This window comes from Protopterus annectens, chromosome 16.part0 (assembly GCF_019279795.1).
Source record: "Protopterus annectens isolate FY-2018-M chromosome 16.part0, PAN1.0, whole genome shotgun sequence".
Classification (NCBI taxonomy): Eukaryota; Metazoa; Chordata; order Ceratodontiformes; family Protopteridae; genus Protopterus; species Protopterus annectens.
The window spans coordinates 656,179,526-656,204,267 of NC_056750.1; the positions used below are offsets into that span (position 1 = coordinate 656,179,526).

The following is a 24,742-nucleotide window of genomic DNA, read 5'->3' on the forward strand; positions in this document are numbered from 1 at the left end:
ACTATCCCCTTTCACAATTGAAGTCTAAGGTTGATGCTCTGGCGGAAGGTATTGATTGTAAAGAGTTACAAGATTTAGTACATGTTTCGGAACAGGTGGGTAAGCATTCTTTGCAATGTGGTTTTGATGCGGTTCAGGCCTCGTCTAGGGTGGCTGCCACTGGGTCAGTTCTTCGCAGGCACGCCTGGCTGAGGGAGCAGAATTTATCTGACCATGTTAAAACAAGGATTTTAGATGCTCCTTTACAACCTGATGTGTTGTTTGGTTCTCCTGTTGAGGCAGTTTTGAAGAAAATGGAAGACAAGGCTAAGTCTATGCAGACTGTTAAAGATTCTTTGCAGGTTCAGCCTCCAAAGTTTAGTAGAAATTGGCCTACTAAGGGGTGGACGTATCCTTCTTATGATTCCCAGTCTAGGAGTAGATCTAGACGTGGTAGGGGCAGAGCTCAGGGCTCTTTCAGGCCTAGAACAGGGAGTTCTCCTGCACAGTCTTCGGGTGAGGGCAGGGGTCAGTCCTTTCGTAAACAGACCCAATGACCTACCTTTTCAGCTGCCAGAGCCTTCTCGTCTGGCAGCACCTTTGGGAGGAAGGTTGGCACTTTTCAAAGAAAATTGGAGTTTAATTACCCAAGACAGATGGGTATTGGATATCATACACCACGGTTACAGGTTTTATTTCCATACCTTGCCTCCTTTCAAAGGCATGCCAGACGTTCCTCCTCAACAAAGAATAGAGGCTCACAAGCAAATTTCTCTGTTACTCCAAATAGGGGCCATACAGCCGGTCCCTATGCCAGAAGTGGGCCTAGGATTTTATTCTCGCCTGTTCCTAGTACCAAAGAAAGGGAACACGTGGAGACCAATTTTGGACTTATCTATCCTCAACACTTATCTGGACATTCCCAAGTTCAAAATGTTGACGTTACAGCAGCTTTTACCTCTGCTGGGCAAAGATCATTGGATGGTAACTTTGGATCTCAAGGAGGCTTATCTTCATGTTCCTATCAGACTGAGTTGCAGGAAGTATCTGCGTTTTCGAGCTGGGACTTCTCATTATCAGTTCTCTGCATTGCCCTTTGGCTTATCTACTGCGCCCAGAGTGTTCACGAAAGTTCTGGCTCCAGTGATAGCTTTCCTCAGGTTAAAAGGAATACAGATCTATCCTTATTTGGACGATTGCCTGATTCTGGCTCAAGGAAGGGACGAGCTTCTTCATCATTTGGATTATGTGATAGCAGTGCTAAGATGCCTGGGGTATTCTGTGAACGAAATAAAGTCCAGTCTAGTACGCTCTCAGGACATGTGCTTTCTGGGTGTGAGACTGAATACAGCATCCCAGATGGCCTTTTTGACCCCGGACAAACAAAAGAATCTTTCCCTTTACTTTCATCAGTTGTCTCATCAGTCCAGGCTGACTGCAAGGACAGTCCTTCAAGCCTTGGGGTTCATGGCATCTTGTATTCTGGTGCTTCCCAATGCCAAACTGCATATGAGGAAGCTACAATGGTATCTCAAAATGTATGGACACAGCACTGCCAGGATTTGGACACTGTCATTCAAATAATACCTTGCATTCAAAAGGAATTGTTGTGGTGGGCTCAGGAATGTCACCTAAACAAGGGACTCTCTGTGACCCGGCCAGAGGCGAGTCAGATTCTAACGACAGATGCCTCAGACAAAGCTTGGGGAGCTCATCTGAATGGAAAGTGGATACAAGACAAGTGGCCTGCCAGACTACAACATCTACATATCAACTTGAAAGAGATGTTAGCAGTCCAGTTTGCATTAATAGCTTTCAAGGATTTACTTCTTCCAGGGCAGGTGTTGATTCTAACAGACAACACAACTGTCATGTGGTACATCAACAAGCAAGGCGGAACACATTCTTATCCTCTATGCAGGCAAGCAATGATTTTGTGGGAGACTGCTCTCAGTTTACAGCTAAATCTTCAGGCAAGGTTTCTGCCGGAGCACAGAACTCCTTAGCAGATGTGTTGAGCAGACAAATTATGGATCCCCACGAGTGGAAATTGGATCCTCATGTATTTCAGAAATTGACAGTGTCATGGGGAACTCCAGACATAGATCTGTTCGCTTCTCCACTAAACCACCAGCTGCCAAAGTTTTGCACAAAAAGGTTTCATCCCACAGCTTGGAAAGTGGATGCTCTTTCTTTCAATTGGAGCAATCTTTATGTGTATGCCTTTCCGCCTCTGCCTCTCCTCCCAAAGGTACTACTGAAGGCCAGACAAGACAAGCCAAGGATGATTATGATAGCTCCAGATTGGCCTCGACAGCATTGGTACCCATTACTGAGAAGCCTGGTACGGAAGCCTCCATGGCCTTTGCCTTCGATTCCACACCTGTTGTCTCAGGAGGACAGTCATTTGCTCAATGTCAAGCTTCACTCTCTGCACCTAACAGCCTGGCATATTCTGTTTTGAACCATAGTGGCCCTCCACTTCCACAGCAAGTTTTGAATGTTATTTTGGAAGCTAGAAGGCCTAGTACAAGGAAAGTGTACGCAGATAAATGGAAGAGATTTTTATTTTGGAGTGCAGCAAAGGATTTTGATGTTTCTGAGCCTAATTTAAGTGTGGCTCTTCAATATCTTACTGAGTTACTGGACAAAGGTTTGTCCTTCTCTTCTATTAAGGTTCATGCTGCAGCAATTTCGCTCACTATGATTGTGACCCACCATTGTTTTCTCATCCTTTGTTCAAGCAATTTCTTAGAGGGGCAAAGAATATAAGACCCCACGAAGAGCTCCTACTCCTGCTTGGGATCTCAATTTTGTGTTGGAGAAACTCACTCTACAACCTTTTGAGCCTGCAGCTACTACTGAATTAAAGTTTTATCATGGAAGACTGCTTTTTGTTGGCTATTACCTCTGCAAGAAGGGTTTCTGAGTTGCAGGCCCTTATGGCGGTTGAGCCTTTCTTAATTTTCCATAAGGATAGGGTATCTTTACGCACTAATCCTTCCTTTATGCCTAAAGTGGTTTCTAGTGTGGCTTTAAACCAAACTATTCATTTGCCTACTTTTTATGCAAATCCCCAAAATAAAGGGGAAAAGATTTTGCACACTTTAGATGTACACAGGCAGTTGCGATATTATTTGGACAGAACTAAAGGGTTCAGGCAGTCTCAGCAATTATTTGTTTCTTTTGCTTTGAGTTCTCAGGGCAAGCCTGTGTCAAAACAAACTATTTCTAAGTGGATTGGGTTTTGCATTGCTTTCTGTTATTCCCATCATGGCAAGGAGATTCCAGCTGGGATTAGGCCTCATTCCACTAGGGCTACTGCCACTTGACAGCTTTTTGAGGGGTGGCAACCAAGGATATTTTGGAGGCAGCTACTTGGAGTTCAGTGCATACTTTCTCTAGGCATTATCACCTACCACTTTACTCTAAATCCAGGGCTGGTTTTGCCACTGCTGTTTTGCATGGCATTTTGGCAGCTCCTGCTTCCTTATAGTTTGGCCATCCTCCCTTACCTCTGCTTTGGGATTCTACCCAAGTGTAAGGACTGCAGCAATGTGAGATGAAGAACATAGTACAGTTTTGTACCTACCATAAATGTAGATGTTCGAAGATCCACATTGCTGCAGTCCAACTTACCCTCCCTCCTTCCCCTCTGTAGTTAGAGGCGGTTGTGTGGGTTGGGTTGTCAATATGAGGTATATTGTATATATTGTACATATTTTTAGTGCTAAGATGGTTGGTTGTTTGTTTGCTGTCTTTTGGTTTTGACCTTTATTTTTAGGGTCTTCTGACATCTGGGGCAAGAAAAGACTGAGGATATGACGTCGGTCATGCGCATTTGTACCCTGACGTCCTGATGTCAGTCAAATGCGCCTTGACCGACGTCAGCCTTATACTTTGATATTTGGGCCGACCGAGGACAGCGGACTACCCAAGTGTAAGGACTGCAGCAATGTGGATCTTCGGACATCTACATTTATGGTAGGTACAAAACTGTACTTTTCTTATGCCTAGTCAAACACCCTGCTTGTGATGTGGTGATGAGGTCATAACAAGGCTGAAATATGCATATCCACAGCTACTGGGGTTTGGCTTTATTGGCCTGAAATTGTCCATTAAAACAACAAAACAAGTCATGGACATTCAGAATTGCCAATTAGCTGAAACACCTGGTGTTCATAAGGGTCATTTGCATATATTCCATGTGCCTCTGATTCAAAGAGAAGCAGAGAAGTGAAATGATCTGCTTCTACTGAGCAACCTAAATGTGGAGAAAGCATTTCTAGAGAAAATTCTTACAAAGAGGCCTTCCTGTCTCCCTGGTCAGTCTTTCACAGAATATTTACAGTGGGACACGGACAAAAATAAAGGCAACTGGGATATGTTCAGAACCTTTTTTATGTCATATCATGGCACAAGGCAAGGATATCCTATTTCACCATTTTATTTGTATTGTATAGATAACCCTTGGCAGTAATGATTATAAACTCCACAGTTAAGGTTTAGAAGTTGGTATGGAAATCAGCACTAAGTATCTTTATTTGCTGATGATATTCTGTTATTCTTAGCTGATCCAGAGCAAAGAGTACCAGAACTTTTTGAGTCACTGAATGAGTTTCAAACTTTTTTCTGGTTATAAAGGTCAGTGTTAGTAAAACTAAACTAAGGCTGTTACTTTAAATTTGGACTCCCACAGGCAACCTAATTAAGCAATGCCCCTTTCTCTGGGACAGTGATAAGTGTGTTGGAATAATCTTTAAATCAAAAACTAAGGAAATTGCTAAGGAAATGTGGTTAGAAACTTTTAACAAAATAGTGACTAAATAATAGTGTTTAAAGTTCTAAGGGTTGATTTGGTTAACAAAATTTAGATTAATCAAATGTTTCTAGTCCCTTAAATATCTGATGTATTGGTCAGTATTGGATTTGGCAAAATATAGGAAAGGAGTTGAATAATTAATTTGTGAAGGCTGGAGACCAAGACTTAGATGTGAAAAGTTAATGTTATCTCCACAGCAGAATGGGTTTTCCTTACCTAATTTAAAGGGCTGCTTTGTGCTCACCTGATTTAGATTGATTCATCTGCCCCATTTATCAAAATACTGGCCTGTTGCATTCTGTAAGAGACAGGACAGCCCAAAAGTCAAGAGTTTAGGCTTTTAGCTATAGTAAAATCAGTCAAGTACACAGAATGTCGAATTTCATGCATGTAGTGGTGTTGAGATATATATTGCAGTGACACTGTACACAGCTTGGAAAACAGAAGTCCTTCCAGTATGTTTTTCCTGTAGGAAAAAGACAGCCAGAGGTTCACACAATGCTGACTTCCTGTGTAGGAAAAGAAACTTGGAACCCATATTCTGACAAGTGATTGAGAGGAATGGTATTTTGATAGGATGGGAAGGAGCTAAAGACACCTTTGTTCTGGTAATTGAGGGTCAACTTTTTTATGTGGGTTCATTAGACAATTGTAAAAAAGAGAGAGATGGGAGATGGGCAGCTCGGATTCAGATCAGGATGCAGCTCAACCAGTCTGAAGTTTGCAGTGTGATAGATAGTTGAGAAGAAGAAGGTAGAGATGAAGAAAGAGTTTGGCTGGGCTTGGAAAAAGCAGATGATTAGGTCCCAAGAGAGCCTAGTTAGGAAGTCCCGCAATGGTTTGAAGTCAAAGAAACACTGGTAGAAGTAGTGCAAGCTATGTAGAAGGCTCACTGACAAGTATGAACAGTGTTCAGACTCACAGAGGGGTTCCTAGTATGAGTGGTGTGCAAACAAAGTTCAGCTCTGAGCCCACCACTGTTAATAGTGGTGATGGACTATATTAGCAAATGGATCACTGGACAAATCAATAAAGGTGCACTGGTAGACGCCGAACAAGAACTTCAGCAAATGATAGGGGAATGAAATGAAAAACTGAAGGCATATGTGATAAAACTGGGTACAGATAATATAGTTGCAATGGCAGCAAATGGGGAAAATCAGAAGAAGCTGAGAACTGAGATAGAATAGAAAGTAGTGGAACAGGTTAATAGCTTCAGGTATCTGGGAGGGGTAGTTGAGGAGAAGAGAAGTCTGATTGAGGAGGTCAAGTCTAGAAGTGGAAGGGCTGCAGCCAACTGGTACAGAGTCTGTGGGTAGTGTATGATCAAAAAATATCAAAGAAGCTGAAAAGTAAAATACAGAAACCAGTGGTGCGACCAGTACTTCCTTATGGTACAGAAACCTGGACAGTGAAGATAGAATGTTTGAAGATGGTAGAGATGAAGTGCCTGAGATGGTGGTAAGGTGCACACTGTGGGATAAACAGAGAAATTAGGACATTTGAACTGTTGCAAAGAAGGTCAAAGAGAACAAATTACAGTGGTTCAGGCACATGTAACGGAAAGCAAGAGACAACCTGGTGAAGATGATTTGGGACAGACTGGAAGAAGTCAAGAGAAAATGAGGGCATCCAGCAAAAGGATGGACTGTGTGAGAGAAGATCTGCGGCAGTCGGGTATGACTGTCATAGAAGGTAGAAGAGGAGCATTGAATTGGGGAGATGACAACAGCTGATACAACACCCTGATCCCACGTAGAAAATGGGAAAATGGCTTTGATGATGATGATGATAAAGAAGAACAGAGATTACATAATTTTCTTATTCTTAAACCCAAACTGGTTTAGTTCCTAATTCAATCAAGAACTGACAAAGCTAGCAGAAAATGAGTAATAAACAGGGCCCATCAGCGTATACTTAAGAATTTGTTAATTATCATTGCCAGGGCAAAAATGGGATGGGAGGAAATGTTTTGAATGACTGTCAGAATGAGTACTGGAGAGAGATATGCTTGGCACTCAGATATGCTACTAAGTCCAGGAAATTTTAGGATCTTTTGGTAGAAATGTTTACACCATCATTTATACCCCTTCAAAATTTTATGCAGGTGTTTCTAAAAATTGTTGGGAATGTGCAAATGAGAGCACAGTTTATTGGAACCATATCCTTTGGGATTGTAAGTCCATAGATAGCTATGTCTGGATTGCAGGAGCAAGATAGGGGCCCAGACTTACTAATAACCAGGGACATATTGCTGTTGGGATAAACAAGAGTAGTTGGCCTGGATAACCTGAAGAGGATGCTAATTAGTTAAGTAGTATTAATTGCAAAGAAATGTATTACTAAAAACGGAAATGACAAGACTCCTACATACATAACTGATGTAATGTCCTTAAGTAGAACAACACATGACTTGTCACTAGATTAACAGGCATTAAGAGAGTAAGGAAACCGAGCCCCTGGAAGATGTTTGGTACACATGCTGTGAAATCTGTTTATTTTACTTTTTATGGAAAAGAGCTTTTTGATTAGTCTGTAAGCTCTAGTTTTGGCCTGTGATTTTCAGCAGCCAAATGATACAATATTAACATTTGGTGTATTATTAATTTGGACCTCCATTAGGTCAGATAAATGTGCACCATCAATGAAGATTGCAGTACAGATGTATTTATTGTGTTAGATTAGTTAAAGCTTTAAAAATCAAATGTAATTAGAGCAGTCAGTTTCCCTGAAGGGCCAGTAGGTCATAAACTTGAGAAGCAAACCTGTGAACCAGATACTGTATCTTGTATTGTTTATAGAAGTATGGTAGTTTTTCATCTACGTGTTTTCCAGTGTTTGTGCTTGAATTTCAGTGGTTCAAAGTTATGCGACTACGCATGCTTAGATGGTATCATTACACTGCTTGGAACAGTCTGGTTCTTAGTTCTTTGCTTCCCCTGGGTATTATTTTTTAACAGTGTTAAAAGGAAAACTGTTGACAGAATTTAGTTATACATTTGTTTAGGATTTTTGTAGTAGTATCTGCTTAGGTAGAAAATCATGTTATGAACTAATCGAGTTCTGTATATTAAAGAAACATGTATGTTTTAAAATAAAAGAAGTAAAGATGACATCATCTGCATAGTAGTCACTGATGTCATAGCTAGTCAGTCACTGGATCATAAGCTGATGACCAGAACATTTTGTGTCTCTTTTTTTATTAGTTCATACATTGTTTGCTTAGCTGCCTGTAGTAGTGTTCTTTTTACCTGTAAAACATGTAAATCATTGTACTGTCTCCCTGGTCCAGTCTGAAAATGGACCTAGCCTAGAAGGGTTTACCTGCTTAACAAAAGTAAATAAATGCTATCCATTTACTGAGATGTTTGATTGAACTGAGAAACTTTAGTTGGGAGCATTACCTTCCGGACTCTGGAAGGTTAAATGTGTATGACAACTAATATCTCAGGGCAGTAGGAGTATACTGAAAAAAAATATTAAATGTCCATGTCTTCCATCTTTTCTAGAATAAACTGAACACAGAAAAAGAACTGGCAGAGGATGAAGATGAAAGTCTTAGTAGTGCTGACCTTCAGTACTTATCAAGATCTTTATCTCAGAATTTGTCAGACAAATCTGGGACAAAACTGGATGTTGAAACCAAAAACTTAGATCCGTTGGCAATGAAGTCTACTGAGACTGCAGTTATGCTTAATGGGATACCAGGTAAAGGAACACCTTTTTTTACCTTTGACGTTTTCTTCAGAATCTTGAAAATAAGACATTGTCTGTATCTGCTTGTTGTGTGAGATTGTTGTAAAAAATACAGAATCATCTGTAAAGTAATTTGATATGTTTGTGTATATTCCTTATAAAATTAAGCATCCTCGTGCAGTCATATGCAACCATTCCATTGTTCTGCAGATATGAATCTTTAATGGTATGTCCGAGGCAGAATATAATGAACGCAAGTGATACATTTTGGTGGAATAAATACTGCACTTTTCATTTCAGTATGTAATATAACAGATTTTTTTTTCTTTTATAGAGATGATGAAGAACGATGCAGCACAAGGAAAAAACTGTAAAGTAGCAACTTCCATTAAATTATATTTTTCTTTTTTGCTAGTAAAGCACATCTGTTTTTAACTGTTTCACTTCTGTTTGAAGACACAGTGTCATGCCTTTTGGAAAGTTCTTAGTTTTTGCCTTGCACATCTGCATTACTTTAGAATACTTAAACCAAAAAGCACAGTGGTGTAGATAAATGGTCCAACCAAAAAGTCCAAGGTAATGTGTAGAAAAATAAGGAAGAACCAAACCATGGAATACATAAAAATACTTCCAACTTTAATGGTGAACGCTTTTGCAGTTCAACAAACTGCTTCATCAGACAATCAACAGAGACATCCCCCCAACTTTTAAAAAACAGTCAACCAATTGCATAGCAGAATTCAACTAACATAGTTAATTGACTAATTAATGAAGTAATCCATCCCATGTAGGCAAAAATCTAATTTAAAACCCATTATAAAAAATCTAAAACTACTAAAATTAACATATTCAGTACATAAAAATTCAGTACATAAAGATTTTTATCTGCATACTCCTCTAGCCTGGAGTATGGGTTTCAGAGACAGTTTGTCATTAAGTCCCTTTCCCGAGTTTGCTCTCATTCGTATAATCCAACTTAACTCAACCTTTTCAGTGAAATTCCTAATGTCTCCTCCCCTTGGATTTTCCTTAATAAGTTGTGCCACCATAAACTTAAAAGTATGGTTCGTATCAGTGTGTTTAACATGTTTGGCTAAAGCATTCACTTCACTGGCTTTAGAGATTTCATAAGTATGCTCCCTTATTCTTTCCTTTAAAGTACGGTTTGTCTTGCCTAAATAGAATGAACTGCATAATTCACAGTAGGCAAGGTATACTAAGTTACTACTATAACAACTTGCTCCTACTTTAAATTCCCATATTTTTCCTGTGTCAGGATGTAAAAAAACTAAATTGCAGTTCAAATACACACAGTATCTGCAGTTCCCACATGGGAATGTACCTATTCTATAATCGTAGGATGCTCAATTGCCAATATTTCTAGGTCCACATAGGAGCCTTTTCAATTATTTTTTATTTTTATATGTATAGAAGGGACGTTCACCTGTAATATTTCTAACACTGTCATCAGCACAAAGAACTCCCCAGTGTTTATTAAATATCTCCTGAACCGCTTTTATGTTACTGGAGTAAGTAATAGACATACGCATTTTGTCCTTCAACTGCTTATTACAAGTGTCAACAGCCACTCTCTCTGAGAAGTAGGGTTTTCCTCTATTGTGCCTATATGGCAACTGAGCATCCTACGATTTTTCTACACATTACTTTAGAATAGTTTTTACTCTTAGACTTTTAAGTCTGTCACTTAAAAAAAAAATAGATTTGATGCTGTTAATCTTCATTCATTCATTACTGATGGGTGTCATTTCCATCCTCGGAACCGAGTTGGCCATTAGAAAAAGCTCACACCAGCCAGAAAAACTCTCGAGCTAAGCTTACCCACAGTGCCCCTCTCCCCTGTTATCTCAGATCTCGTTTGCCACATAGCTATCAAGGCGTGTCAAGCCAGCTCTCAGCTAAGTCATTTAGAATTCCTTACTTCAAAAACCTTTTTTATTTTTTTTTTTCTGGTTTAACTGTAATACTTTATATTTATTATTATTAGTTGTTAGAGTATTTATACTTGTTTGAGTGCCTCTTTCCATTTTCTTACCAATTTTGGTACTCTTCGTACCATCGCTGGTACGGACATTTCCTTCCTCAATCTTTCTTACCCTCTGAGGTAACTGTCAGTGCCATTGCTGGTATTCCCCTTTCCTCAATACTTCTTTACCCTTTGGGTATATCTAATTGCCAAAAAAAAAAGTTTTATAGATATTTTCTATTTCCCTTTTCTCATTTGAGTGGTGTTCATAATTGTTTGTGTGTTATGCTGTTGATGGAGAATTTTGTTCCACTATGTGTGATAAAAAGAGAACAATAGGATTCAAACAACGTGGCCAGTGTCTTAGGAAAATGCCAAACTCAGACACCCATCGGCCTTGTGTTTACTGCCTGGGTGTTCCACATTTATCTGTTAAACCGCTGTGCGACATATGTAAAGGCTTAGCACCCGCACTTTAATTGAGAGGAAAAATAAGTTAAGCCTTAAAAGTCTTTTGAAAACTCCCTTTTTTGGAGGCTATTTCTGGGTCAGAGGGCTCATTCCCTCCTAAAAAAGAATATAAACAAAGGAGTCATTCCATTCCTTCTTCCCCTCATGGTACGGACTCAAAATCTTCAGAACCTAAGGCAAAAGTCCCAAAATTGGCTCCAATAACCTCGGCACCAGTGCCTCCCCCCTCCCCCCACAGTGCCTTCCTCAATTCCAGGACCTTAACTACCGAGTACGGTACTGTCCTCTGCAACATTGCCTCTAGCACTAATCATGGTACCGGTCATGACCACTGAACCATCCATGTCTTTATCTTCTGCTACAGTTCCTCTCTCCTTTTCGGCACCAAAATAGTACTCCCAACTCCAGTCACTTCCCCCTCCCTATATATCTTATTGGTCTTATGACCACAGTGCCAAAAGGTGAAACAGCCCCTTAGACCCAATATTCCCCCACGGCAGATCCCTTTTTTTGGGCAACAATGCAGCCCCTTCTTGGAGCGACCTGACTCTCCATCGGGGATAACAACCCACTTTTCCAGGAGCCTTTCTGACTTCTATGCAGTGAGACATGTGGATCAGCTCCTGGCAGCCAAAGGAATCACAACTCCTCCTAAACCATCCCTCCTGCTTGGAGCCAAGGGATTTTCTCCACAGACTCTGACATATACTCCTCCTTTGACCTCCTTGGAGGTATCAAAGCCCCTGACACTGCCTATCCCACTGCCAGCTTCTTTGGTTCCATTGGTAGACATCACCATGGCTCTGGAGCCTGCCCTTTGGCCACTGACTCACTCGGAGCCAAGCCAATCCTTGGATTGTGACTGAGCTGTTGACACCATGACCCCTAGTACGCCGCCTATTTTTTCTATGGCACTGTCCACTACGCCAAGTCCTCTTGGGGCTCCTTCCTTTAGGGTGGGCTCGTCAGAGTGGGGTGTGACTCCGGTTACGAGGTTGTCCTTCTCGGTTTCGGACTTCCATCCCTCTTCAGGCGGGCCTGCTTTCCAGGTGATGGAGATGGCCATTGCCTCGACAGGTACACAGCTGGTTCCCTCGGCGTTGGAGTACCATATATATTCCCCCTCTGGACCACAGCTGACACAGTCCATCATACTGGGATGTCGAGCAGAAGAGCCTCAAGATACCCTATTGCAGGGCATCCTCTCTTCTGAGTCCTCTTCAGATATCCCCACTGTGGAGGTACCATGCAAGAGATCATGCAAGAGGAAGCATGTGGACTCCCCTGAGGAATCCCTTACTGATTCAGACTACGATGAGGGGGAGGAGTCTCCACGGTCACCCCCTGAGGATGTCTCCTTTGGAGACGTACTGGAAATTTTAAAACAGCAGGAAGGCTGGAAGCCCACCAACCTCTCCTCTGAGGAGTCTGTATTCTTGCAGGCTTTTCGACCCTCTACTTCATGGGTGACCCCCACCTGCAGACTAACTAGTTCAGCTCATTGTGCAGTGTGCCGGAAAGAGTCCTGAATCAATCCCCCGGAGATCAAACAAAATTCTTTCCCCACCAAAGATAGTCCACATTGGTCCAAAGACTTACTGGTAGATGCTGTGGTGGTGGCAGCCACTAAGAAAGAGCACGCTGAGGAGAGCCATGCTGTCCATCCCCCAAACCGGGAGTCTCGGGTGATTGTCAGGCTAGGGAAGAGAGTGTTTTCTTCATCAACCTTTGCTATCCGGTCCTTGAATTACTTGGCACACTTAACCAGGCTCCAGAGAGACCTAATCTCGGAACTCTTGGGAACTTTAACAGGAGCAGTTTCTGATGGAGGTGCATGACAGTCACCTCGCAGCTTGCAACCCTGGAATCTATATCTAACTCGTCCATGCGGTTGATCTCTCACACTACCGAAGGGGCAGCTAGAGCTGTGGATGCAGGCGTTGTCATGAGAAGTTGTGCCTGGATGTGCCTTTGTGATTTTGTGGACCCTTTTAAGTCTTCCTTTCTCAACGCTCCAGTGGAAGCTTTTCTTTGGCCCGAAATTCAAAGACACAGTAGCCAGGTGTGAAAAGGATGGCAAGACCCTGACTGCCATGGGCATATGTTTTTCCACCCCCCCCCCCCAATGATCTTACTCTAGGAATTAGAGGAGTGGAAAGATGTGGCACAAGAAGTCCCAGGGTCCTTTCCATGACACACATGGCAAGTTTACCCCCCCCCCAGGGCAGAGGGGGAAACTCATTTGGAAGGTGCCCCTACAGAGGATGAGGGGGGGTCCGTGTAATCAGGCTTACCTCTAGAAGCAGTCGGGGGACGTTTTTCTCTGCATCACTTTGCCTGGCGAATGATAACCACAGATACTTGGGTGCATACGATAATTACCAGAGGTTATCACACACCCCTTAATACTTGCCCAAGGCCGCTAAGGCAGATTCCCAACGTTCCACCCAGTCAAAGGGAAGCAGCAGCTCAAGAAATACAAAAGCTGCTCTTAAAAACAGTCATCCAAGCAGTCCCACCAGACCAAATAGGATCCGGATTTTACTCGAGGTTCTTTTTAGTGCCAAAAAAGACAGGGGGCTGGAGGCCAATCTTGGACCTCAGCATCCTAAATTAAACATATTCTGCATGGTCACGGTTCAGTCTATCCTACCTTTCCTGGAGAAAGATGATTGAATGTGCTCAATAGATCTTCAGGATGCATATTACCACATAAAAATGGACACGTGCTTCAGAAGATGCCTTCATTTCCGACTGGGAGCAAATCACTACCAATTCCGAGCGCTGCCGTTTGGTCTCTCTACGGCCCCCAGAATGTTCACCAAATGCGTAGCAGTGGTAACAGCTCACATGAGACTGTAAGGATTCTGGGTGTTTATGTATTTAGATGATTGGCTCCTTACTTCAGCCACCAAGCATCTACTGGTTGCAGCCTTACATTGCACCCTAAAGCTAGCAAAATACTTGGGGATCTCAGTAAACAAGAAGAAATGCAAGTTGATACCTTCTCAAACTCTGGAATTCATAGGAGCAACTTTCAGTTCTCAATCTTGCCTAGTCTCCTTTCCATGTCACAGATTAGAAAGATTGAGGTCCCAAATCTGGTTGATACTCTCTCAGATCAAAGTTTCAGCTCTGCCAGTCCTTCAACTACTAGGATCAATGGCAGCATCGATCACAATAGTTCTCCTGACGAGACTACACATGACACTTCTTCAGTGGCTTCTACTAATACAGTGGTCCCCTTTGACTCATCCAATGTCTTTTCAGATCCGTATAACAAACCAATGCAAACAGGATTTATTTTGGCAGATGAAGCCAGAAAAAGACCTATAGAGTCGCCCTTTCTCCCCCTCTCAGCCCAAGGCCATAGTGACCACAGATGTTTCCCTGATGGAGTGGGGGGGCACTTCCAGGGAAAGATGGTCCAAGGCACTTGGTCCCCTGTGGAGGCCAATCTGCATGTCCGTGTTCTAGAACTGAGGGCGGTGCTTCTAGCATTGCAAGCATTTCAATCTGTCCTCCCGTCAGGGACAATTGCTATCCAGTCCAACAACATGTTGGTGGTCTGGTATATTAACAGGCAAGGGGAAACAAGTCCTACCCGTTGTGTCGAGAGGCCATGAGAATTTGTCAATGACCGATAGCTTTCAACCACTTTCTGACAGCAATGCACATTCCAGGGGATTCCAACGTGATTGCAGACAAACTGAGCAGATGCATTCTCCTGCCTCACAAGTGGTCCCTCAATCCAACCATAGCGGCGAAGATCTTCAGCTGCTGGGGCCAGCCTTGCTGTGACCTATTCACCTCACCAGCAAGCCACAAATGCAGCAGCTACTTTGCCCTAATTCCCACGCAGGGGGAGTCCTTGGACTCTCTAATACATGATTGGCTCATGGGATGTCTTTATGCTTTCCCTCCCCTTCCCCTGATCCCACTTTTTCTAAAGAAGGCCCTTCAGTTGAGGAGCAGAGTAATCTTCATTGCACCCTACTTGCCCCTACAAATTTGGTTTCCCTTTCTTTGGCCTCACGTAGCACACCTACCATGGATTCTGGATCCAATTCTGGAATTACTGTCACACCTGCAAGGGTTGATACATCCAAACATATACAGTCTCAAGCTGGCAGCTTGGTTTCTCAACTTCTAGTAATTGCCAGGCAGAAAGATCAATCCTCCCCTGTATGTAACATTCTTCTGGCTTCATACAAACCATCCACCAGGAAACTTTATCTCAACAAGTGGAAGAGATTCATCACTTGGTATCAACAAAAAGGACTAGACCCCTGCTCAGCCTCAGTTAGTGCTGTACTGGACTATTTGTCAGATCTTTTCCATTTGGGAACGGCAGCCTCCACTATTCGAGTACACATGGCTGCTATTTCAAATTTCCACAGTGGCTTCCAACATTTGTCTTGGATTTTCCACCGTCTCTTCTCCACCGTCTCTGTAAAAGCTTTTTGAAAGGTGTGTCGCACATTAGACCTCCGTTCAAAGAACCAATCGAACCTTGGAATTTGACACTAGTTCTGCAATCACTGACTCGATCCCCTTTCGAACCTGCTGCCACTTGCGACATAAAATGTTTATTCAGGAAATCCCTCTTCTGTTTACCTCAGCAAGATGAATTTTGGAACTACAAGCCTTATGCATAAAACGTCCCTACATGGTCTTTCATAAGGACAGAGTATCAATCCGAACTAATCCCTCCTTTTTGCCCAAAGTTATTTCAAAACAGACCATTAATCAAACAATTGACCTGCGAGTCTTTTTCCCCAATTTTTTTAATGAAGGAGACTACTACCTGCATTTATTGGATGTACATAGACAATTGCGATTCTGCTTATACAGAACTAAATCACTATGAAAATCTGACCAGTTATTTGTATCCTATTCAGGACCAAATTTGGGAAAATCTTTTTGTAAGGTGACTCTTTTTAAATGGCTGAGGAATTGTATATGCTTCACATATCAACAAAACAAAATTCCTCTACCAGCTAAAGTCAAGGCACATTCAACCAGATCAGTGGTGACATCTGTTGCCTTTCATTCTAGGGCCTCCATGGATGACATTTGTGCAGCAGCTACATGGGCTACTCTTCATACCTTTATCACTCATTACACATTGGATTTGGTCTCCCGGGGGAGATTTTCCTTTGGTTCAGCGGTGCTCAGGAACATCCTTCCAGAGGGCCACCCAGGACATAAAGTAGCTAGGGACTCTGTCCCATCAGTAATGAATGAATGAAGATTAACATCATCAGATAAATAAGTTATGATATTACCATAATGTTCCATCTGTGTTGTTGATCTTCATTCATTCATTACATCCCACCTTCCTTCTCCCTCAAGACTCCTGGAGGTTCGGATTTGGTCCAAGTCATGTTTTTTAGGGAATTTGCTCAGAAAAAGCCTCCACTTTCTCTCTTATAGGCAAACTGGATCTGAGGTAACAAGGAGAGTGGCACTATGGGTAAGCTTAGCTCGAGAGTTTTTCTGGCTGGTGCAAGCTTGTTATAAAGGCTGGCTTGGTTCCAAGCCGACACCCATCAGTAATGAATGAATGAATGAAAATCAACAACACAGATGGAACATTATGGTAAGAACATAACTTATTTTTTTCAGTCCGTTGCAAATGTGCAGAAGCATCAAATTAATTTGTGTTTGATAGTAGTATACATGTTCAAGAAGCAAGCAAGCAAGCTGTAGTGAGGATGGGATCTCAGTGATGATAAATTGCCCAATGTCAAAGTTCAGTACATCAAAAGTAAAACTTAACCAACATCCTGTAGAGGGGTGCTGCTTTCTTGTACCCACTGCGTGATAGGATAAGCTGTGGCACATGCATTTCCTGGCCTAAGCTGAACTAGGTAAATTCTGAAGGTTAGCTGTGAGTGTGTATCTTTGTGGACAATCACAGTAACAACATATCCTAGCAATAAGGTTTTATCTGACATACCTTGTCTTCAGCCCTGTCAAAATGCTAAACAGCAGTCCCTTATTAAATATTGAAGGAGTACTATGGTCCTGTTTGCTGAAGTTAACTGGAACCTCAGTAAGGTTACACAGCACTCTTGAAAAGCTAATGTCGCAGGGCACCGTTCTCAGGTTGTCTCACTTCTTCATGTCCTTCACATCCTGCATCAGTGGATTATTTTTTTTTTGTCTGTGTAGGGTTAGGGCTTGTGCTTGTTCACCTTTTTGGTTTTCTTCAGAGACCTTTGTTCAGACTTTATAAAAGCTTTGGACTGTAGTGTGCTATTGCTAATTTTTAACATACGTTTGTGTTTATGATGATTGTTTTTTTTTAGTTGATTACTTATTACTTCACTATTATTCATGACCATTACAGAGTCTTAAAAACAGGACAGAAAGAAATTATCTACGACTGCTGGAAAAATATGAAAGGTGAATGTAAGAAAATACATCATATTATATCCCACTACCTAAAGAACTTGCACAGCTGAATTTCACCTGCAGTTGCAAAAGTTCACAAGGGAAGAATATACTGAGTTAAATCTATGTAAGACAATTTCCAGGACTCAAACTAATAATTTAAGTCATGCACTAGTGTGTTCTGTTTGTAGTGTTGAATCTGCTGAAAGATATCCCCACCCCCACTTACACACCCACACTCACATGCATTTTACTGCTGAAGGTGAAGCTACATTAACACTTCAGCATATTTTACTCTTATTAGTTTAATATATCCCTGGAAAAGGCATTGAAAAGCCCATAACTGTAAAATTAGATGCTGTGACTCCAGTCAAGTTTTATAGTTCAGTCACCTTGTTTTTTTTTGTATCCACGAACATTCTACCTCACTGATTGTTTATGGTGGTAAACCATCTGGGGGGGTTCTTCCCACTCCGCTCCCCTGCCCTTCCCCCATATCCCACCCACCCTAGCACGTCTACGCATATCTCAAGCAAACCACTATTCCTGTGATTCAGTTATTTACAACTGTACCTTGTCCACACCCACATTTCAGTCCCACCTTACTTAGTTTTACTTAACCAAACTTAGCTGCTTTCCCTTACATCTATCACCTGGAATTCTCATCCTCCCTACTATAATTGTTTGTGTCTTATTCTACTTTACCATCACAATACAATCACTACTTTAAACTGTTTTACATTAACTCCAGACTTACCACTTCTCTTCTGTTATGCACGCAAACTAACGTTGCACCATACTTTTACTACTGACCAGTCACATCTCCCACATACCTCTTTATCACAAACCACAGAGCAAAACACCCAACCACATTGTTAAAGAAGCCTGCCCTGAAGTCAAAACTTTTCCAACCTTACTTTCAGCAGCACACATATCACAAGATAACATAATGTCTGTTTACACCTGATATTACATTCTAACATATAAATACCGCTTTTACTATTTTAAACCCACTATCACAGTTGACATGCTCCTCCTAACATCCCTAGCTTCTTTAATCTTAATTCTCAACCTCGCTACAGCTATATCCTCGCTTACCCCCACACACCAGTACACATCACCAAACTCCTTCAGCCATCACCCAAATAAACAACACAGCTTCTCACATATCTCCTCCCAGATTTTCCCTTATATCTCCCATATTATTCAAGCCACACATTGGCCTCCTCACCTCCTGTGAAACCACGTGTCACCAGTACCATCACCTAGGAATAAAAAAACACTTCCCGTGGTACTCCTTCCTCATTACTTAGCTACTCAAATGTGGAGACGTACATCCTAACCAGCCCTCTAATCCTATCCACAACAGTAACCCCAAAGATTTAAACATGCTTACACTGAACCTTAGAAGAATATGTAATAAAATAGCTCCACTGCATGCCTGGATTGATCAAAATAAACCTGGCATACTAGCCCTTACAGAAACATGGCTACACCCAGGTGTAAAAGACTCAGAAGTAATACCTCCAAATTTTGCAATAACCAGAAGAGATAGATCTAAAAAAGGAGGGGGGATAGCCCTTCTATATCCCTTTACACTCAACATCACACTGTACACCAATAATTTACCCACCTTTTCCAGTGCTGAGGTACTAATCTCTTTTTTTGAACCTCAAGATATCAAAAATAATTTGCATAATGGTAATATATATCCCACCAGGTAACAATATACCAGTGTTGGAAAATATTTTATCCTAGTAGACATCCCAAACAATAAACCTCAGAGTAATAATCTTAGGAGACTTAAATATAGATTGGCAAACCATAGCTTCCAACTCCCCCACAAATAGTATAAATCTGTATGTTTTTTCTCAACTTATCAATACTCTAACAAGATACAGCAAAGATCTTACCTGCCAATCCACCCCAGACTGGATCCTAGTATCCCATCTCGGCAATTGCCCCTCTTCTGGTACACTGTCTAGCTCCCTCAGCGATCATCTGCCAGCTTATTCCTTTAGAACAAACTCCCAACAACTAAGAGTACACACTGTAAAATCAGGAACTCAGCTATTTTTTGTCAGCATAAATTCAACAATCTCCTACAAGAAATAGACTGGACACCCCTTAAATAACTACCCCTTAATGATGCTGTACCATACTTTAATAACACCTTCCTTCACATACTTAATACACCAGCTCCCATTTGTATGAAAAGAATCAAAAAGAACTCAGCACCATGGATCTCTAAGGAATGTAAACACCTGATGAAGCAAAGGGACCTAGCCTGGTCAACATGGAAACAAAACAAAAATGAACAAAATCATGTTAATTTCAAAACACTACGTAACATAGTGACAAAACTAATCAACAGAAATAAGAAGTCATATTAATCCCAGCTTCAATTCCAACATAAAATCAACCCCAATAAATGTTGGCACTCCAGATCTGGAACAAATAGAGACCACACCCTATCACCTGATAACCCCTCCATCACAAATAGCCAAAAACTTCAACAAGCACTTCATAAAATCAGTAGCAGACCTACTAACTAACACCCCTAATGCTAGACCCCCCCCCACCCTTCAGCTTATTCAGACACCAGCCCCAGACCATCAACTACTTCTAACCCTGTCATTAACAACCCCTGTACTTAAAAAAATGTCATACAAACCCCATTTTTACTTCAGCCCATATCACTGACACCATTAAGAAACTGCTACATAAACTAAAACCCTGCTCTACCTCAGCTGATAAACTTCCACCACACTACCTCAAACTGGCTGCTAATTCAATCGCCTACCTAATTAATATCCGTATAAATAGGTCTTTATCTGAATCAGAAGTACCATATGGAAACGGTCTCACATCACCCTTATCCACAAAGGAGGCAACTCTTTTGATCCATACAATTTCCGTCCTATATCCAAAATTCTCGAGATGGGTATCCATGATCAGGTAATGCAATATCTATTACAAAACAATCGTTTACCCAAAACCCAACATGGCTTCTGACCTAGCTACAGCACAGCTATAGCCCTATTATCTTTTCCAGACACCGTAAACAAGGCCAGAGATGTAGGATGCTATACAGCCTCAGTATTCCTTGATCTCTCCAAGGCCCTTGACACAGTGTTTCACCCCTTATTGTTAAACACATTGTTTAACTTGCTTCTCACATAACATAGTAAAATGGTTTCAGAGCTACCTCAAGGATCGTAAACAAGCAGGGAAATGGTCCAATAAGCTCTCATCCTTTCTCCACAACCCTACTGGAGTCCCTCAAGGCCCCATCCTAGGACCCCTACTGTTCAACATTTTCACAAACAACCTTCACACTGCCTCTCACCCTGGGACCCTCATTAAGTATGCTGATGATTCCACCGTAATCTGTACTGCTTAATCACTACCAGAACTACTTTCAAAAACTCACCAGTCCTTTACTTCAGTTGAATCCTGGCTAAGAAATGCCCAACTCTTTCTTAATCCAAAGAAGACAAAAACCTAGTACTCTCTCATCCCACGAACACCTCCCTTGTCACTGATCATTTTAACATCCTTGCATTGACAATACTGTCATAGAAATAGTGCAGGAAACCAAACTTCTAGGAGTTGTTATTAACAGTAAACTTTCATTCGACCCTCATACACAGCAAAATATAAAGAAAACTCATCAAAAACTTGGACTTCTATATAGAAACAAACATTTCTTTACTGCAACAATGAAAACTATAATAAAACAAAAGAGAACCAGCACCTTGGGAACGTGAATGTTTATTGAGAAAACCAGACTGGTTTCAGCATATTGCTTTCATCAGTGGTACATAAAATAAGGCAGTATAAAGACGGCAATATATACTCTGTCTGATTAAAGACAAATGACATCATTTCCTGACTAATGAATATTCAGTCTGATACTGAACCGTAAAAATAAAATACAATCAACAAAATGTAAAATGCAAACAAAAAGTTTTTTTCTTTGTTCTTTTATTCCTTAATTACACTATTCTTGTGAAATTTATTTATCCATAAATTGTATCAAGACCCATGAAGAGAAAGGAGATGTTGACAAAACCCTACAGTTTGTCATTTAATCCTGGTGAGAATAAACCCCCTAATTTCATGATCCATTTCCTTTCCTTCATGTTTAATATACCATGCCACCCTGTTTTAAAAGATCTGTTGTCCGATATTTTATCAATGACTGTAAAAGTAAATTTAGCAGTATCATGAACAAGGAAGGAAAGGAAATGGATTGTGAAATTAGGGGGTTTATTCCCACCGGGATTAAATGACAAACTGTAGGGTTTTGTCAACATCTCCTTTCTCTTCATGGGTCTTGATACAATTTATGGATACATAAATTTCACAAGCTTAATGTAATTAAGGAATAAAAGAACAAAGAAAAAAACTTTTTGTTTGCATTTTCATTCTGTTGATTGTATTTTATTTTTATGGTTCAGTATCAGACTGAATATTCATTAGTCAGGAAATGATGTCATTTGTCTTTAATTAGACAGAGTATATATTGCAGTCTTTATACTGCCTTATTTTATGTACCACTGATGAAGGCAATATGCTGAAACCGGTCTGGTTTTCTCAATAAACATTCACGTTCCCAAGGTGCTGGCTCGCTTTTGTTTTATTACGGTTTGCTTGGCCTGTGCACCTACTGTATTTGCTAGCCTGCTTTTTCTGATTACGTGTACCTAGCTGGCTGTTGGTGTGAGGAGCGTTGAAGCAGGAGCCATTTTGTGGCATTCGGTGTCGGTCGAGGAGGATTCCTCACATTTGTTGTTGGATATTACCTTTTCTTTCATCATTTCACTCACTTGCATGTTCACCTTGCTATAACTTTATTTTGGTTCTGCTAAACAATGGACAGTTGAGAAAAAAACAGCATCTGTTGCCCCTTCTTTTGAACCATTTATTGGTTTAACTTTCATTATTTTTGAGTTGGTGAATGGTGATGGTCTACATGTGTTCGCATTATCAGCATCATTTAGCATTGAGGCAGCAAGTAACATTGTTGGGTTTTCAGTAAGTAAAGTCATTGTCCACTTGCATACTGTTTGGAATATTTCATATATAACATTGTGTTTTTCATGGTCATCACAGAGGGTGACTAACAGACCATAATTCTGGTTGATTTTTTGGATAATTCAAGTTCACCTTTTCTGTGGGGCTTTGGGCTTTATCATTGGTGAATTATATCATTGTGGCCGGCTTTCAGTCTGAAGCGACATAATTTTTCTTTTGGGCTGACATTTTGGATGTTAATTTTTATGAACACAAGTGTCTGTGTTGGATTTGGTGCAATTCAGATGATACGCTGGTGTACATGTGGTTTGGGACTATTACCATTTTGGTAAACCTTCAAGAGTGTACAGTACACATGTTTGGATTATGCTTATATGTACCATTCAGAAAGACAGTGTTCTACGGGGCATGCACTAAGGGATATGCGACAACAGGGAGAACGGGCATCCAGCCCACGTAAGTTTGGAATAAACCAGGGCCTGCTTTATAAACATAAACGGTTGATTTGGCAAAATGCAGTTGATACGCTGGTGTATATGTGGTTCGGGACTTTCACCATTTTGGTAATAGTCAAAGAAGACATTTTCTTTTGGTCAGATTGCTGTATAGACTAAGAGTGGAACATTTTGGACTATTTTTCATTCTGTATTGTATTGCATTCCTCGTGAATGATTTTCTTCATTGACTTATGAATAAGGAGCCATTTTGTACATTTTTCATTTATGTTTTGTGCATATCTAATACAGGGGTTTAGCGTATTTACTGTAGGGATTTAGTGTATCATTTTATATGTGTTTTTATAACCATATTTGGCTTATTATTTGCAGGTTGAGAATGATTTTTATCATAGCCCTTGTTTTGCCCTACATAATATTTTCCTTGTCTGATAGTCCCACAATTCGACTTTTGAATACAGATTGCATTTTTTTCTGGGACAACTGGAACATGTTTGTATCTTGTGAATTTTCTTGATATCTGTCGTCAAGAGGGGATTTGGGAGACCGTTACAATACGGTCTTACATAGCATCTATCTCTCATTACTATTCATGAGGTAGTGAGGGGTTTACATCATATTGGATTAAGCAAGGCACATGGTCAGACCTTTGGTTACTTACTGCAACCTGATAGAGGTTTACAACTTTTAAATCAGTTGGTCATTTATTTTGTAATCTCTTTTTGGGAAGAATATTATAAATATTTTGTGATCATTGAATTTAACAATAGGGGACTTGATCCTTCACTTTTGTCAAAATATCTTTACACATTTTGGGGACTGATTAGTTGTTGGTGATCACATGGATGTATTCTGGAACATTTGCACATATGTCTCATCTGGTTTGTGATATTTATCATTACATTCAATAGGTTGATTTTTCAAGAAATTCCTTTTGGGTCAAAACTGAGTACTTGAATATATAGTGTATATTTATTATACATATTATTGGTCTTAATTGGAGGGGGGTTATTACCTCTCTCTGCTTTTTGATCCAGTCAGCAGGCCTTTGCACTTGTTTGTGACTCAAAGGATTGTGAGCAACATATTTGGTAAAAGTAAGCCCAGGATTGGGCATATGGGTATTATATTTTTCTATTACCTTTGAGAGTCTGTCTAGGAGACACCTTGTGTAGACTGTATATTGGCCCTATTACAACACAGTTGACTATTGGTGGTTTATGGGTGATTGAAGCAATTTAGCAACTTATGGTCATAGATCTTAACAAACTACTTCAGGGCCTTTGTGCAGATAAGGATGACATCCATGTATTTGGAATCAAACCTACTGATGAGGGCACAAAGGAGAACAGCCAGATAGATCCAGTTGACGATTGTAATTTGCTCTTCACTCAGCTTGGTAAAAAGGTGAAAACTCTACGTACTAACATCTGGCATTTAAAGCTTTTTAAAGCATATCAAAATCAAAACATTACCCCGAGGGGTTTAAGGACTAAATTACAACCATTAGTAAGCAAGCCAGATGATATATTACTACAGGATTGGAACATGGCACAACAGAAGGCGTCCATGTCCTTTGTTAACATTTTATCATCTTATTATGAAATAACAATTGAGGTCAACATATGTGATGTGCAGTTGAAAAAACATGAAGAGCAAATTAATTTTAAGGACAATCCTAGCAGACTTTCAAAGGAATTGATTAGTTATGAAAATCATTTAAAAGACAAAAAGCTACATAAATTCTCCAGAGACATGGAAGAGTATGAGAGGGGTAGCCCCATTGAATCACAGAGAAGTGTTAGGTTTGCTGATGGAACAAAGAATACTACTCAGATACATAAAAAAGACCAAGATCCATAACGAAAAAAGGTAGACCAAACACTACAACTTCGG

At 40.7% G+C, this 24,742-nt stretch overlaps 1 protein-coding gene across 1 annotated transcript in view; it reads left to right on the forward strand.

Moving 5' to 3' along the window:
• Positions 1 to 24,742, forward strand: part of ARID4B (AT-rich interaction domain 4B) — a 2,517,944-nt gene that overhangs the window by 2,074,029 nt on the left and 419,173 nt on the right. Inside the window, exons 15-16 of the mRNA XM_044058160.1 lie at positions 8,311 to 8,509; positions 8,832 to 8,867. Coding sequence (XP_043914095.1) covers positions 8,311 to 8,509; positions 8,832 to 8,867 — 235 coding nt within the window. The remainder of the gene's footprint in view (positions 1 to 8,310; positions 8,510 to 8,831; positions 8,868 to 24,742) is intronic.